Genomic DNA, 13,562 nt, shown 5'->3' on the forward strand with positions numbered 1-13,562 from the left:
ATCCAGTTTGTTTCACTTTTTATATTTCATGTTCAGTGCTCCCATTTCATTTGGTTTACATTTTCCAATTTCTCCATCTCTTCTTCTTTTTTTTCTTTTTCTTTTTCTTGAGGTTCTTTCTGAAGACTTTATCAAGTACAGTCAAAAAGCTTTTGGGTTCATATATATATAGTATGCATAATATATATATATTTTAGAAAACATAAATTTTTGCTTAACTAAAAAATTTATGACATTTTGATTCCATTTATTTGACAATATGAATAGAATTCTAGATTTCTAATTTAAAATATAGACATCCAACAAGCAACAAAGGCTTAGTGTATAGCACAGAGACATTGTAGTCAATGTCTTATAATAATCTATAAGGAAAATAGCCTGAAAAACAATATTTGTATATATGTATAACTGAATCATGTTGCTATGCACCTGAAAGACTGCAAGTCAACTATACTTCAATAACATATATATACATACTAAGAAAAAAAAAATCCATGAGGAATAAAACTAGACTGAAGGTGACATCAGAAGGGGGAGGGGCAATGGGGAATAAATGTTGATGGGCATTGATTTCTTTCTGGGGTGATGGATATGTCCTGGAATTACATAGTTCTGGTTCCATGAATTTTTGTATATTAAAAAAGTAACTGGGTTATATACTTTAAATAGGCTAATCTTTATGAAATGTAACTTTTATTTTACTAAAATCATCTTTTAAGAAAGGAAAGCAGTCCATTTTATTCTATGACATACTCCATAATAAATTTTTGTGTTAAACTTTATTAACAAATTTATACATTCAACATGTTTAAGCCATTTTATAAACATACAATCATTATGTTTCATTAAATTGCAGTGTGCTCAGACACAGTCAGGTATTGTTCTGTGACCTTGCATGAGGTTTAAGATAGCAACATCCTCAGGGAAGAATTTAAAAAATATGGTCAGGGAACTAGATTATTCTTGGAGACCTAAGGCAAAGGAAAGGCTTCAGAGGGGAGGAGATGAAGGAAGGAAGGAAACTGTATATGAGGGATCCTCTGGAAACATCATAGAAGCTCACAGCTCCATTGTCGTAATCCAGAAAAACTCCAATCTTACCCAGAGGCCTTTTTACAAACTGAACTAAGGGTGGGGAGTTGGTGAAGAGACTATACTGGTCATTCACCTTTTCAGAAAATAGAAGAAATGCTTCTTCATAATTAATACGGATAATAGTATCACTTGTCAAGATATCTTTACTGACCCCCAGAATCCAGCTGGAGAAGTGTGTCACATCCAGCTCCCAGTAATGCCTCCCGGAGGTGAAAGCCTGAGCTCCCCAGGCCACAAAGCTCTCCTCACCATCGAGCTGTCTGGACATGCCCTGGGGGTCATCTCCTGACATCACACTTGCATCATCAAGGCTCAGATGGTGAACGGTTGTCTGAGTCAGAACATTATCCACTGTAGAAAGAGAAAAAACTGGGTTAGCAAATGGGATTTCTGTGTCTCTGAGAGGCAGAGGCTCTCTCCCTCTGCCTTTTTTCATTTTTCCTCCTCCAAGGAAACACAAAACAAGGCAAAGGGAGTTCAGACTGGCTCTACGATGAAGAACAAGAGTTATCACTATCTCTACAGCATATAGAATGCCTCAAATCATATAGAAACAGAAAAAAAAAAAAGATACATCATAAACTGTGTGAAGTCTCTAATGTCAATCTCTTGACAGTTTATGTCACGGCTCACCTAAAATATGTTTTATCTTTTGTTTAGAAAACTTTTCTTGTGTTGTCTTTAATATTATTTAATAGATAGATGGCACTTTGCTGTCAAGTGAAAATTTATTGGGGTGTATTCTCTACCTACTACATTCTCAAAGGTCCAAACATTTGAAAGAAATCCATAAATCAATAGTTTTGAAGCTTCTGAAAGGATGTTCTGGCTAACCACGTGCACATATCCCTTGCCTTTCAGTTGTCCTGAGGTTGATCTAAGAGCATTACAGTTATTCGGCATAAGCCAATTTTAATCTGTTTTGTCAATTAGTCCTTATTTTAGGAATAATAAATATTCTCTGCACAATACATAACAAATGCATATGAAATACAGAACATGTTAAAAACCGGAAATGCCACTATTAACCTTTCAAGAGTGAAATAACCTGAATAAACACAATGTTGATGGCTACTCACGAAGCTAAATATTCTCTTTATAACAACATGAGTGTCCTGGTTGTTCTATTATTGCTTCGCTTATGTCAGTTGTAACTTAATGTATGTATCTGGCTTTGTATTTTCAGTAAACTACAGGTGGCAAAATTCATCTTTGAATTTTGTAATCTGACTACACAGGCAGAAAAGATGTTACCACTTTGGGAAGTTAAGTACTACCGTCATTTCAGAAAAAATAAAATAACAATAAAAGAAGGCTCCTTCCTAGGAAGCTCTAGTGAAGCATAGTCCTGATCACCACAGGGCTGACCCTTACCTCTGAAGTTGTTCAGAGTGTCTAGGATTCCAGCAACAGGCCAACAACTGAGCTCTGGGTTCACTGGCTGAGGCATCTGCATCTGTGCCAAGTAGGCCCTGAAACAAATGACATCCAATACATTTCGAGGCCAAAGTCTAATCACATGACCATTGTATAAAAGCAGCTTTTAACCCAGGACATTTTGTTAGTTACATATACAATATATTCTACACAGTTGGGAATATAAAAACATTACCATATTGTTTACTAAATATAAATTATATCAAATTTCAACTTCCCCATTGTTCTCAAATATTAGTCCAGTTTTCCACTCATTGAACCTCATTCCCTTCCTCTATTCCATCTCAGATAATGCAAAGATCCTGGGCATTTTACAGAGAGAAAAAATTCGGACTAAACCTTTGAGATTGCAGTCAGCAAGTAGTCATCAAGAATGCATTCAGTGTCTACAAGGAAGAGTTCGTTGATTGAGACCTGATTCTCTTGTCAGACCAGAAAGGGATTCCAGTTCCAACCTGGTTACCTTGTTCTGAAAGTCTAACAGTCCTCTGAGGTCCTGCCTACAAGGGAGCTTACAATGATGGAACAGGCTGAGTCACTGCTACTCCTCGGAACAAAAGCACAGTTCCTCTTCTCATTCTTAGGGAATTTGCCTCTTTCAGGCCTTTTTCAGCTTCCAACTCACTAGCATAGGTGTTTCCTCTGTCATATCTTGGCAAATTCCTTCCAAAGTTTTATTGTGGTGAGGTTGGAGAGGATGGGATGAGTGGGTAAAACCAAGTCCAGCATGTCAGAATATTTTCAGTTACATTTGATTTCAGCCAAATGAAAAGGAAACTTCTGAGACCAAGGATCAGAAGGCCTTGAAATTCTTTTGAAATAAAATAGAAAATAGCCAAAAAGATGATATTGATAATCCACATATGAAGATTCTGCACCTATGGATTCACATGTGGATTCAATTTGTAAGTTCTGGGTTGCCTACTTACGTACTTATTTATTTATACATTTATGTATTTTATGGGAAGTCCTTGTTGGACCTACTATTTTATATATAATTTTAAATATAGCAGTGTGTACATGTCAGTCCCAAATTCCCAGTCTATCTAGTCCTCCATCCTTACTCCTGGTTTTGAATGAAAATTTTGGAGAAAAAAATTCCAGAAAGTAAAACTTGAAAATTCCACATACCAGGGAACTTTTTGAATAATATTCAATTTACCTTGTGTATGTTACAAGTAGTCTAGAGATGACAAAGTGTAAGGGAGCATGCTTGTAAGTTAACTGCAAACACTAAGGCATTTTGTATAAGGCATCCTGCATCCTGGAATTTAGATATCGGGGACGACCTGAAAACAATCTCCCATGCTACTAAGGAACGACTGTGTATCCATTTCATCAAAAAGAGAACAACTTTTCCAGAAATAAAAAAATCATTAGTGTATACTCACATTTCCAATACATTTCCCATGGCCTGCAAAGAGAAAAAAAAGATCATGTTAATCATGAGACTTCTGTCTTTTTGCATCTTCTTCTCTATTCTTTATTCAATAAGATACTGTTTTGCTAATCCTCTTTTAAGGAACAGTCAGAAGGCATCATAACAGAGCTTAAAATAAAATATGATGGGCTTCATCAGGGCACATTGAGGAAGGAAGGGAGCCATGAAGAGTACATAATGATGTAGCAACATCTAGGATTTCAATGTCACTCATTGCCCAGCGCTATTCCCAAGGACAGAGGTCACCATCTATGAAAGCAATAAACCAAAACAGGAAAGCATATAAAATGAATTATAGAGTGCATGGAAATTGATGACTAGTTCTAACAATCTTGCTGAGACAAAAAGCGAAAGCTTAGTATCTCCAGAAAATTTGGGATAGCAGGGAGTGACAAGGGTTTAGGGGAACACATATTTAGATTTACTCCATGAAAGTTAACATTCTCCTGATCATAGAATTTTGCTGATTTTGAAAACTTATCCGGATAGTACCCCTGATCACACTTAAAAAAAAAAAGAAAAAGTCCTATTTTAGCTAGGAAATGGGCAAAAAATCTTCTAAAAGTTACCAGGATATGATAAAATAGGGGATTGCTGCTGCTGCTGCTAAGTCGCTTCAGTCATGTCCGAGTCTGTGCGACCCCATAGACGGCAGCCCACCAGGCTCCCCCGTCCCTGGGATTCTCCAGGCAAGAACACTGGAGTGGGTTGCCATTTCCTTCTCCAATGCATGAAACTGAAAAGTGAAAGTGGAGTCGCTCAGTCGTGTCCGACTCTTCGCGATCCCATGGACTGCAGCCCACCAGGCTCCTCCATCCATGGGACTTCACAGGCAGGATTACTGGAGTGGGTTGCCATTGCCTTCTCCAAAAATAGGGGATTAGACAAATACAATAATGGGGGTCAAGGAAAAGCCTTCCTTAGCTGAGAGTAACAGTATATTCAGGGAACATTCCAGATTCACAGCAGCTCGTCTAGAAGAGTGTTTTTCTCTCTGAGGACTGACCCTCCTCTCTCACCTGGAGCAGCTCTGTGTCCGGTTTGTGGCACATCTCGGTCAGCTCTCTGTACATTTCTCTCAGTCTTTCTATGTACTGAGTCATTCTGAACACACTCTTCTTGAGTTGTAGACAAATCTCCTTGGCTTCTTTCTTCAGGGCCTCCAGATGCAGTTTCTTCTCCTCCTGGAGCAATGGATGCCTCCTCTGATATTCAAATTTAATCATCACCTTCCTTAGGGTCACATATTTCTGAGGGGATAGTGGATTCAAAGCATTGCTTATGCTCAAATTCAAAACAAAACTCAAATAATATTTCTTTGATGCCATCAAAAAAGCTCTTGGCAAACTTTCTGCCTCACACATCAAAGGTCCTGTATCTGCTGGTCCTTCCTGTCCATGCATTCTCTGAGTTCCTAGTATCTTTCTTTGCTTGAATCAAGCCATCTGAGGAGTCCCAAGCTCTATCCCTAGGAGGATTCTCTAAGGTTCTTACTCTATCCATTATTTCCTCTCTGACATAAATCCTGCCTCTACATACTACTACTCTATTCATCTCTTCTACTTCACTAGTCACACTTAGTGAAATGTGTCTTATACTTCATTTCTGAAAGGTTGTATTCAAATCTTCAAAATTTGGCCTAGGAACACTTTTCATGCAGTGGTTTTCCCTTGTACTAGCATCCTTGAACTAGCATGTATTGGCCTGTTTCAGTTGTGATCACTGATAGGTCATTTGAAACCACACCTTTTCCAGGGAAGAGACCAATGGGAACTTAAATGGACCAAACAGCTAGAATTATATCAATATCTATATAAATAAATAGTAACCTTTTTATTCTTACCTTAAATGACTGAGTTTTTTGAGCTTCCTGATTCAGAATGAGTTGCATTTCTTCTCTCATTTTCCATAAAGAGCTCATTCTTTTCAAAAATTTTTCCTGCAAGATACCCATGGGATTTAGTGACATGGAAGATGACACCATAAATTTCATCCCCTTATTCACGAGCAAAGGTAGTTGTTGGTTACACAGACCTTGAGTTAGAATGCTGCAGTCAGATTTTCCCACATTAATCTGAATCTAACACTTGAATATGATAGTGACAGAAATGTATAGTAGCGAACAGGGAAAACCTTACAGATAACAAAATCCATACCCTAATAAATTAAGATTTACACATTTATATAGTTTGATTAAGAAAGCCTCAAGCTCCCATCAGAAACCTGTGTCCCTGGTGCCACCCGCCCTGGGATGCTGCATTTCCACACATGTGGACAATTGGGCAACAACACTGAGAGGACACATTATATGTGAGGATCCACATTCAGAAATCCCACCTCCACTATCTCCACCCCCATCACCATCATAGCATCCTCGTCTTCCTCTCTGACTTAGGAGCCTCTAGATCCTGAACTGCTCTAGAGACATCACCTACCCGGGACTCCTCAGCAGCCCTGTGTATTGGACTGTGGCTGTGAGCTGCGTGCTCGGGGCATTCAGAGCAGGGCCCACAGAGCAGGGTCTGGTCAACCTCACAGAAGAGGCCTTTGGCTTCCTGGTGTGTCACACAGATCTGCTCTTCAGAGCTGTGGTCATGGTCAGCTCTGGCCTGTCTGGCAAGGGAAGCCAGCCTCTTGAGGACAATATTGGTTTGGAAATTGGGCCTGTCTGCTATTCCCCTGCACTCAGGGCAGCTCCTTGGAGACTGGCCTTCTTCCCAGCAAAGGCTGAGACAGGGACGGCAGAAGCTGTGCCCACAGTCTATGGTGATGGGGTCCAGGAAGCAGTTCATGCAGATGGAGCAGGTGAGTTCACTCTGGAAGACCTGCAGTGTGTCTGAATCCATGTTTCTGAAAATTAGAGACAAATAAGAGAGGGTAAGAGAAAAAGCTATTCTTATGCTGTGATCAGGGAAAATAAAGCCTTTGGCACAGTCCTGTTTTGAGCTCTATCTCATTTCCACATGTGCTTACCCCCAGTATAAACCTGTGTGCTGAGTCACTTAGTCATGGTCAACTCTGATAACCTATGGGCTGGAGCCCCCTGGGGTCCTCTATCCATGGGATTCTCCAATCAAGAAAACCAGAGTGGGTTGTCTGGTCTTTCTGCAGGAGATCTTTCCTTCACAGGGATTGAACCCATGTCTCTTACACGTCCTGCATTTGCAGGTGGGTTCTTTACCACTATTACCACCTGGACTTCCCTGATGGCTCAGTGGGTAAAGAATCTGCCAAGAGTGCAGGAAACATAGGAGACATGGGTTCAAGCCCTGGGTGAGGAAGATCCCCTGGAAAAGGAAATGGAAATCCACTCCAGCACTCTTGTCTTGGAAATCCCATAGACCTAGGAGCCTGGTGGGCTACAGTCGAGTTGGACATGACTGAGTGACTAAGCACAATCACAATAGAAACCTAGAAATGGTGACTACAGACTGGTTGGGCTTGTGCTATAATAAAAAGGATGAAATTAGATAAAAGAGTCACTAACAACTGTTTTTGTTTAAAGTAAACATGAGTGTAAATGTTAGGATGACTCCAGAGTTAATTTGGTCAGCTGACTGGTTCAAAAGAACATATATAACCTCAGTCTGTCTCTCTCTCTCCATCTTTTCCTGCTTGGAACCCACACTAGCACTCACTTTGTCTCTGTGCTAATGTTCCCTATTCCTTCTGCCTTTGATGTGACATATGTGCTTTTCTAAAGACAAATAAAAATGTTTATGAATAATGTAAACTTAATGTAATCAATGTTGGCTTTGACTTTGATGTGCTAAATATGTAAATAGGTCAGTGTTTCCTTATGACTTAAATAACAAAACTACTCCTTTCAAAGCAAAAACCAAAAAAAAAAAAAAAAAAACCAAAAAAAAAAAAAAAACCAAAAAAACTTGTCATTGCTAGTTCAGGAAAACAGTTTTACCTGGAGTCAGTTCAGATCACCAGAGCATGTCATATTTTCAACTGGTGAGTGTTCCCACTATAACAATAATTAGTAAAAAGAATCAGTTGTTTACGAAAAGCAAAGAAATAAGTTTGAATATACACAAGGATTTCCTCTCTACCCTGGAAATTCCAAACATTTGGTTAATGGAAGTAGCATCAGGTTCTTTGTTCTCTGAGACTTTGCTGTCTGTCCACTTCACACCTTTGGAGTCCTTACCGGCTGATTAGATCTATCCTGAACACTTTTCACTTATGCACTGCAAAGTGAGGGTTCTAAAATAATAGCAAATGTGACCATTTCAAGGAAGTTTTCTGATTGATTCGCCCATTTAACTCGTGTTCATCTGTGTGAAGGATATGAAATATATACATTATGTTGAACATTTTAGGAGTACTGTGTATTTTACAAGTACTTGGGTCTCTAGGAAACTCTTTTAAGACTTAAGAACCTCTAGTAACATAAGGTCATGAAATAATGATGATTAAAAGCTTAACATTACAGATATTAATATATTAAAATTGCTTTATTAAGTTATTTTAAAATTCAATGTCAATTTTAAAACCTAAAACTACTTGTTTTCTTGGACAATACCTATGCAGGTAAGTAGGTAAATGGAAAGTATTTGGATAAGACAAAGTGAGCATGAATATATACTTTCAGTTATCATACATTGTGACTAAATATTTGCTTTAAATATATGATTCCTGTTTTCTTCCCTGTCTATGAGAAATCGAATAGAAGAGGCTACATCTTTCCAAGGCTGAGATTTCGGATCTGGTCATGAAAAGAGACAGAAAGAAAAACTTTTGCTAATTGAATGAGTATAACATCAACTTTAAGATGCCTTTCCAAAACAGCTTGACAGTAAAGCCATAGTGTACAGATCTATTTCTTGTAAAAATTGTTAATAAGAGATTTATGGAATTCTGATAGATGACCACAATTTTCAACAGTATAGAACCTAAAGCCTTTGACTGAAACATGCATCAATTGAGGAGATAGCTGATGAACAGGGGGAAAGTATAAAGAAACCATGTGTAGAATGGGTTAGAAACTGGCCAAGAATTATTTAAGAAAATAACTTTTATACTAATGACATCAATGATCATGATACTTTTAAAATAATAGGAGAACATAATGGGCTTCCCAAGTGGTTCTGTGATTAAAAAAATAAGCTTGCCTATGCAGGAGATGGAGGTTTGATCCCTTGGTCACAAAGATCCACTAGAGAAGGAGGTGGCAATCCACTGCAGTATTCTTGCCTGGGAAATCCCATGGACAGGGGAGCCTGGTGGGCTAGTCCATGGTGTCCCAAGGAGTCGGACATGACTTAGCCACTCAACAACAACAGGAAAAGCCTGTTGTTTTGTTTATTTTTTATAAATATTTCTAGGTATTAGATTAACTCTTTTTATATGAATTAACTATTTCAATTTTCTCAACAACATTTACTAATTTTCTATTTTTACCCACATTTTTTAAGGAAGCTACTTGACATAGTGTGGGTAAAAGAAGTTATTTATCTACAGATTCAACAGGGAATAAATGCTTGATGCAGTGTTCACATATAGATAGTACTGATAGAAAAAAATTACATTTCTGTTGGCAATTACCATTAAAGTTTCATTTTTAAATGAGCATAGCAGAATTTCATTGTACCTTGATAAGAACTCACCTTTGGGTACACTTGATGAAATGTAGTTGATGAAATTTCATTCCTGTTCGGTAAGTAGCTATTCAATTCAGGTCAGCACTTAGGTGCTCACCTCCTTCTGGCAGGAACTTTAAAAATTCTCCTCAGTGCGACAAACTTGAATCCTGACAGCTCTGGATGCTGGAGAAGAATGCAATTGCATCTTCTGGGAATGCTTTATATATTCTCTGAAGACCACACCCATTTCCTCCAAGTGATATGATTATCAGCCCTATGAAAAGGTATAGGTGAACATAATTAGATTTTTGCAGAGTTGAAAGTTTGCTAATGATTGAAGTCAAACCTTTGAAATCTATTTAATTAAATTGCTACACTGCAATCTCTGCTAAAAAGTCATATCTTGAGTTTACAGTTGTAATCCATGAAGTTGTTGTTTGGACAGTAATAAACTTCCAAACATGAATTTAATATCTCCATTTAATGAACTATATTATAGTTCTAATTCCAGATGACAATTATATCTATTACTTTGGGCAAGAATCCCTTAGAAGAAATGGAGTAGACCTCATCATCCATAAAATAGTCTGAAATGCAGTACATCGGTGCAATCTTAAAAAGGACAGAATGATATCATTCATTTCCAAGGCAAACCATTCAGCATGCCACAAATCCAAGTCTATGTCCCAACCACTGAGGCCAAAAAAGCTGAAGTTGACCCATTCTATGAAGAACTACAACACCTCCAGATGTGCAGCTGGATTTCACAAAGGCAGAGGAACCAGAGATCCAATTGCCAGCAATCCTTTGATTCCTCCATGATCAACAATCCTTTGATCATGGAGGAATCAAAGGAGTTACAGAAAAACATATACTTCTGCTTCATTGACTACACTAAAGCTTTGACTGTGTGGATCACAATGAATTGTGGAAAATTCTTAGAAGATTGGAGTACCAGACTACCTTACCTGTCTCCTGAGAAACCTGGATGTGGGTCAAGAAGGAACAGTTAGAACCAGATATGGAAAAATAGACTAGTTCCAGTTTGGGAAAGGAATATGGCAAAGATGTGTATTGTCATCCATGGTTATTTAATTTATATGCAGATTATATCATGCAAAATGTCAGGCTGAATGAATCACAACCCAGAATCAAGATTGCCAGGAGAAATGTCAATATATCTCATCCTCAGATATGTGGATGATACCACTCTAACTTCAGAAAGTGAAAAGAAATTTGTCTTTTGATGACAGTGAAAAAGGAGAGTGAAAAGGCTTGGCTTGAAATCCAGCATTAAAAACACTACGATGATGGCATCTGGTCCCATCACTTCATGGCAAATAACAGAGGAGAAAGTGGAAGCAGTGATTGATTTTGTTTTCTTGGGCTCCAAATTCACCTTGGAAGGTGACTGCAGCCATGAAATTTAAAATAAAAAAAAAAACAAACAAAAACATTTGTTTCTGGGAAGAAAAGGTGTGACAAACCTAGATAGCATATTTAGAAGCAGAGACATCACCTTGCTGACAGAGGTCCAAATAGTCAAAGCTATGCTTTTTCCAGTAGTCATGTACGTGGATGTGAGAGTTGGACCATAAAGAAGATTGAGCTTGTTATTGAGCCCTGGTTTGAATTCCCTGTGTCATACAGCAAATTCCCATTGGCTATATATTTTACATATGGTCATGTATATTTCCATGTTATTCTTTCTATACATCCCACCCACACCCTAGAGGAGCAGCATGAGGAGGAAGGTGGGAGAGGTGTGTAAGTGGGTGGGGACATGGGTAAACCTATAGCTGATTCATGTTGATATTTGGTAGAAACCAACAAAATACTGTAAAGCAATTATCCTTCAATTAAAATAAATAAATTAAAAAAAAATAAAGCTGAGTACCCAGTGGAAGAATTGATGCTTTTGAACTGTGGTCCTGGAAAAGACTCTCGAGAGTCCCTTGGACACAAGGAGATCAAACCAGTCAATCCTAAAGGAAATCAACTCTGAATAATCATTGGAAGGACTGATGCTGAAGCTGAAGCTCCAATACTTTGGCCACCTGATGTGAAGAGACAACTCACTGGAAAAGACCCTGATGCTGGGGAAAAAGTTGAGAAAGCTAATTTCAAAAAAGTTATGAAGTCTGATTTTGGCAAACATTCTTTGGCCTAATAATCATTTCAAGCTAGGTTTACTTTTGACCATGTTGAGTTTGGGCTTCCTTAGTGGGGAATATATACAGAGAGATTTGAAAGAGTTTTAATCCAGTTAGTGTTGACTGGATTGACTCAAGGGAACTGTAGTAATCTAATCAGGGAGGAACACCAACGATCCTGATAGTCAGGCATCTCGGATGCAATGCTTCTTCTGTTCAGAGATGTTCTGAGTTGGCTGGACCATGGAAACTCTGAAAGCTACAACTGCTGACCCACCAGGGGTGCAGATAACTCCTGACATGATGGGGTTGATTTTCCTGCCCACGTAATGAGACCAAATCTAAAATTTTTGGTGTATAAAGAGCTCTGAGTAGATAGATTTACATTTTTTCCCCACAAAAATTAAAAAGAATATTTTAATTCAACAGTAACAGGCTTAAGAAGTTCTCAAACAGGAGGCGGTCCAAAGATGGCAGAGGAAAAGGACGGGGAGACCATTTTCTCCCCCACAAATTCATCAAAAGAACATTTAAATGCTGAGTAAATTCCACAAAACAACATCTGAATGCCAGAAGAGGACATCAGACACCCAGAGAAGCAGCCCAGTGTCTTCGAAAGCAGGTAGGAAAAAATATAAAAGATAAAAAGAGAGGCAAAAGAGGTAGGGATGGAGCTCCATACTGGGAAGGGAGTCTTAAAAAAGAGAGAAGTTTCCAAACACCAGGAAACACTCTCACTGGCACGTTTGTGGCGAGCCTTGGAACCTCAGAGGGCAACATAACTGGGAGGAAAAATAAATAAATAATGAAACCCCACAGATTACATGCCCAATGGTAACTCCCAGTGGAGAAGCAGCACAGATGCCTACATCACCTACTAGCAAGCAGGGGCTGGGCTGGGCAGGGAGGCCCGGGCTACATTGCTTAGAGTAAGGACTGGGCCTGAATGCCCCAAGGGCAATCTGAGGGAACTAACTTGAGATAGCAAAGCAGACTGTGGGATAGCTACCCCAGGAAAAACCTAAGACACCACCAGACCTGCTCACAGAACAAAGGACAGACTAGAGCTAGCCGGCTGCAGACTGGCCCATCCCCCGCCGGAGACAGGAAGGCGAGAGCAGCCAGAGCCGGAAGGGGGCAATTGCAGCCCCAGAGAGGCATCATCTACCAAACTGCAAGCAGGCTTCGTTGCTAACCAAGACTTCTCGGGATTCTGGACGGTCGACATCTGTGAGAAGGTGTGTCGGTTGTACACCCAGAAAAGTGAGTGGCAGGGACGGGGGAGGCGATAAGTTGCAGCGACCACGCTCACCAAACACTGGTCACCTGAGCTGCTTGGACCTGGGAAGGGCACAAAACGGAGGCCCAACAGAGTCTTCACCTCTGAGGACTATCCAAGTACCTGAACCAGAGCGGCTTAGACCTGGGAAGTGCATACAACCCAGGGCCAGCCTCAGACAGTTCCTGGCAGAGCAACCTAGAGCCTGAGCAGTATAGACAGGGAAAGGACACATGCCATGAGCGGGGGCAAACCCAGTGTGGCCAAGACACTGCGAGCACTCCTCATAGATGCTAGTGTTATTTGTTGGCAGCGTCCCTCCCTCCCCACAGCATGACTGAACAAGTGAGCCTAAAAAAGTGTCTACCACCACCCTCTTGTGTCAGGGGGGAAATTAGACACTGAAGAGACCAGCAAACAGAAGAAGCTAAAACAGAGGGAACCACCTTGTAAGTGACAAATGGAGAAGTCTGAGGCTTCTGTAAGAATAAGACTGAGAACCAGAAGCAGGAGGCTTAAGTCCAAATCCTGAGAACACCAGAGAACTCCTGACTCCAGGGAAC

The 13,562-nt window shown here is 39.6% G+C and overlaps 1 protein-coding gene across 2 annotated transcripts; it reads right to left on the reverse strand.

Moving 5' to 3' along the window:
* Nucleotides 1-764: 764 nt before the first annotated feature.
* LOC129652698 (tripartite motif-containing protein 64-like) lies at nt 765-9,784 on the reverse strand. 2 transcript variants are annotated; one of them, XM_055581588.1, is made up of 8 exons: nt 9,592-9,703; nt 7,893-7,949; nt 6,409-6,823; nt 5,817-5,912; nt 4,993-5,223; nt 3,924-3,946; nt 2,470-2,567; nt 765-1,446 (listed from the first exon to the last, which is right to left on the reverse strand). In XM_055581588.1, exons 3-8 carry the CDS (start codon nt 6,817-6,819, stop codon nt 953-955), a joined length of 1,353 nt encoding a protein of 450 aa, XP_055437563.1. In that variant the 5' UTR covers nt 6,820-6,823; nt 7,893-7,949; nt 9,592-9,703; the 3' UTR covers nt 765-952. The 2 variants fall into 2 exon arrangements, with proteins under 2 accessions (XP_055437563.1, XP_055437562.1); XM_055581587.1 differs by lacking the exon at nt 7,893-7,949 and having other exon boundaries at nt 9,592-9,784.
* Nucleotides 9,785-13,562: the final 3,778 nt, after the last annotated feature.

The sequence above is a fragment of the Bubalus kerabau genome, chromosome 5 (genome assembly GCF_029407905.1).
Source record: "Bubalus kerabau isolate K-KA32 ecotype Philippines breed swamp buffalo chromosome 5, PCC_UOA_SB_1v2, whole genome shotgun sequence".
Lineage (NCBI taxonomy): Eukaryota > Metazoa > Chordata > Mammalia > Artiodactyla > Bovidae > Bubalus > Bubalus kerabau.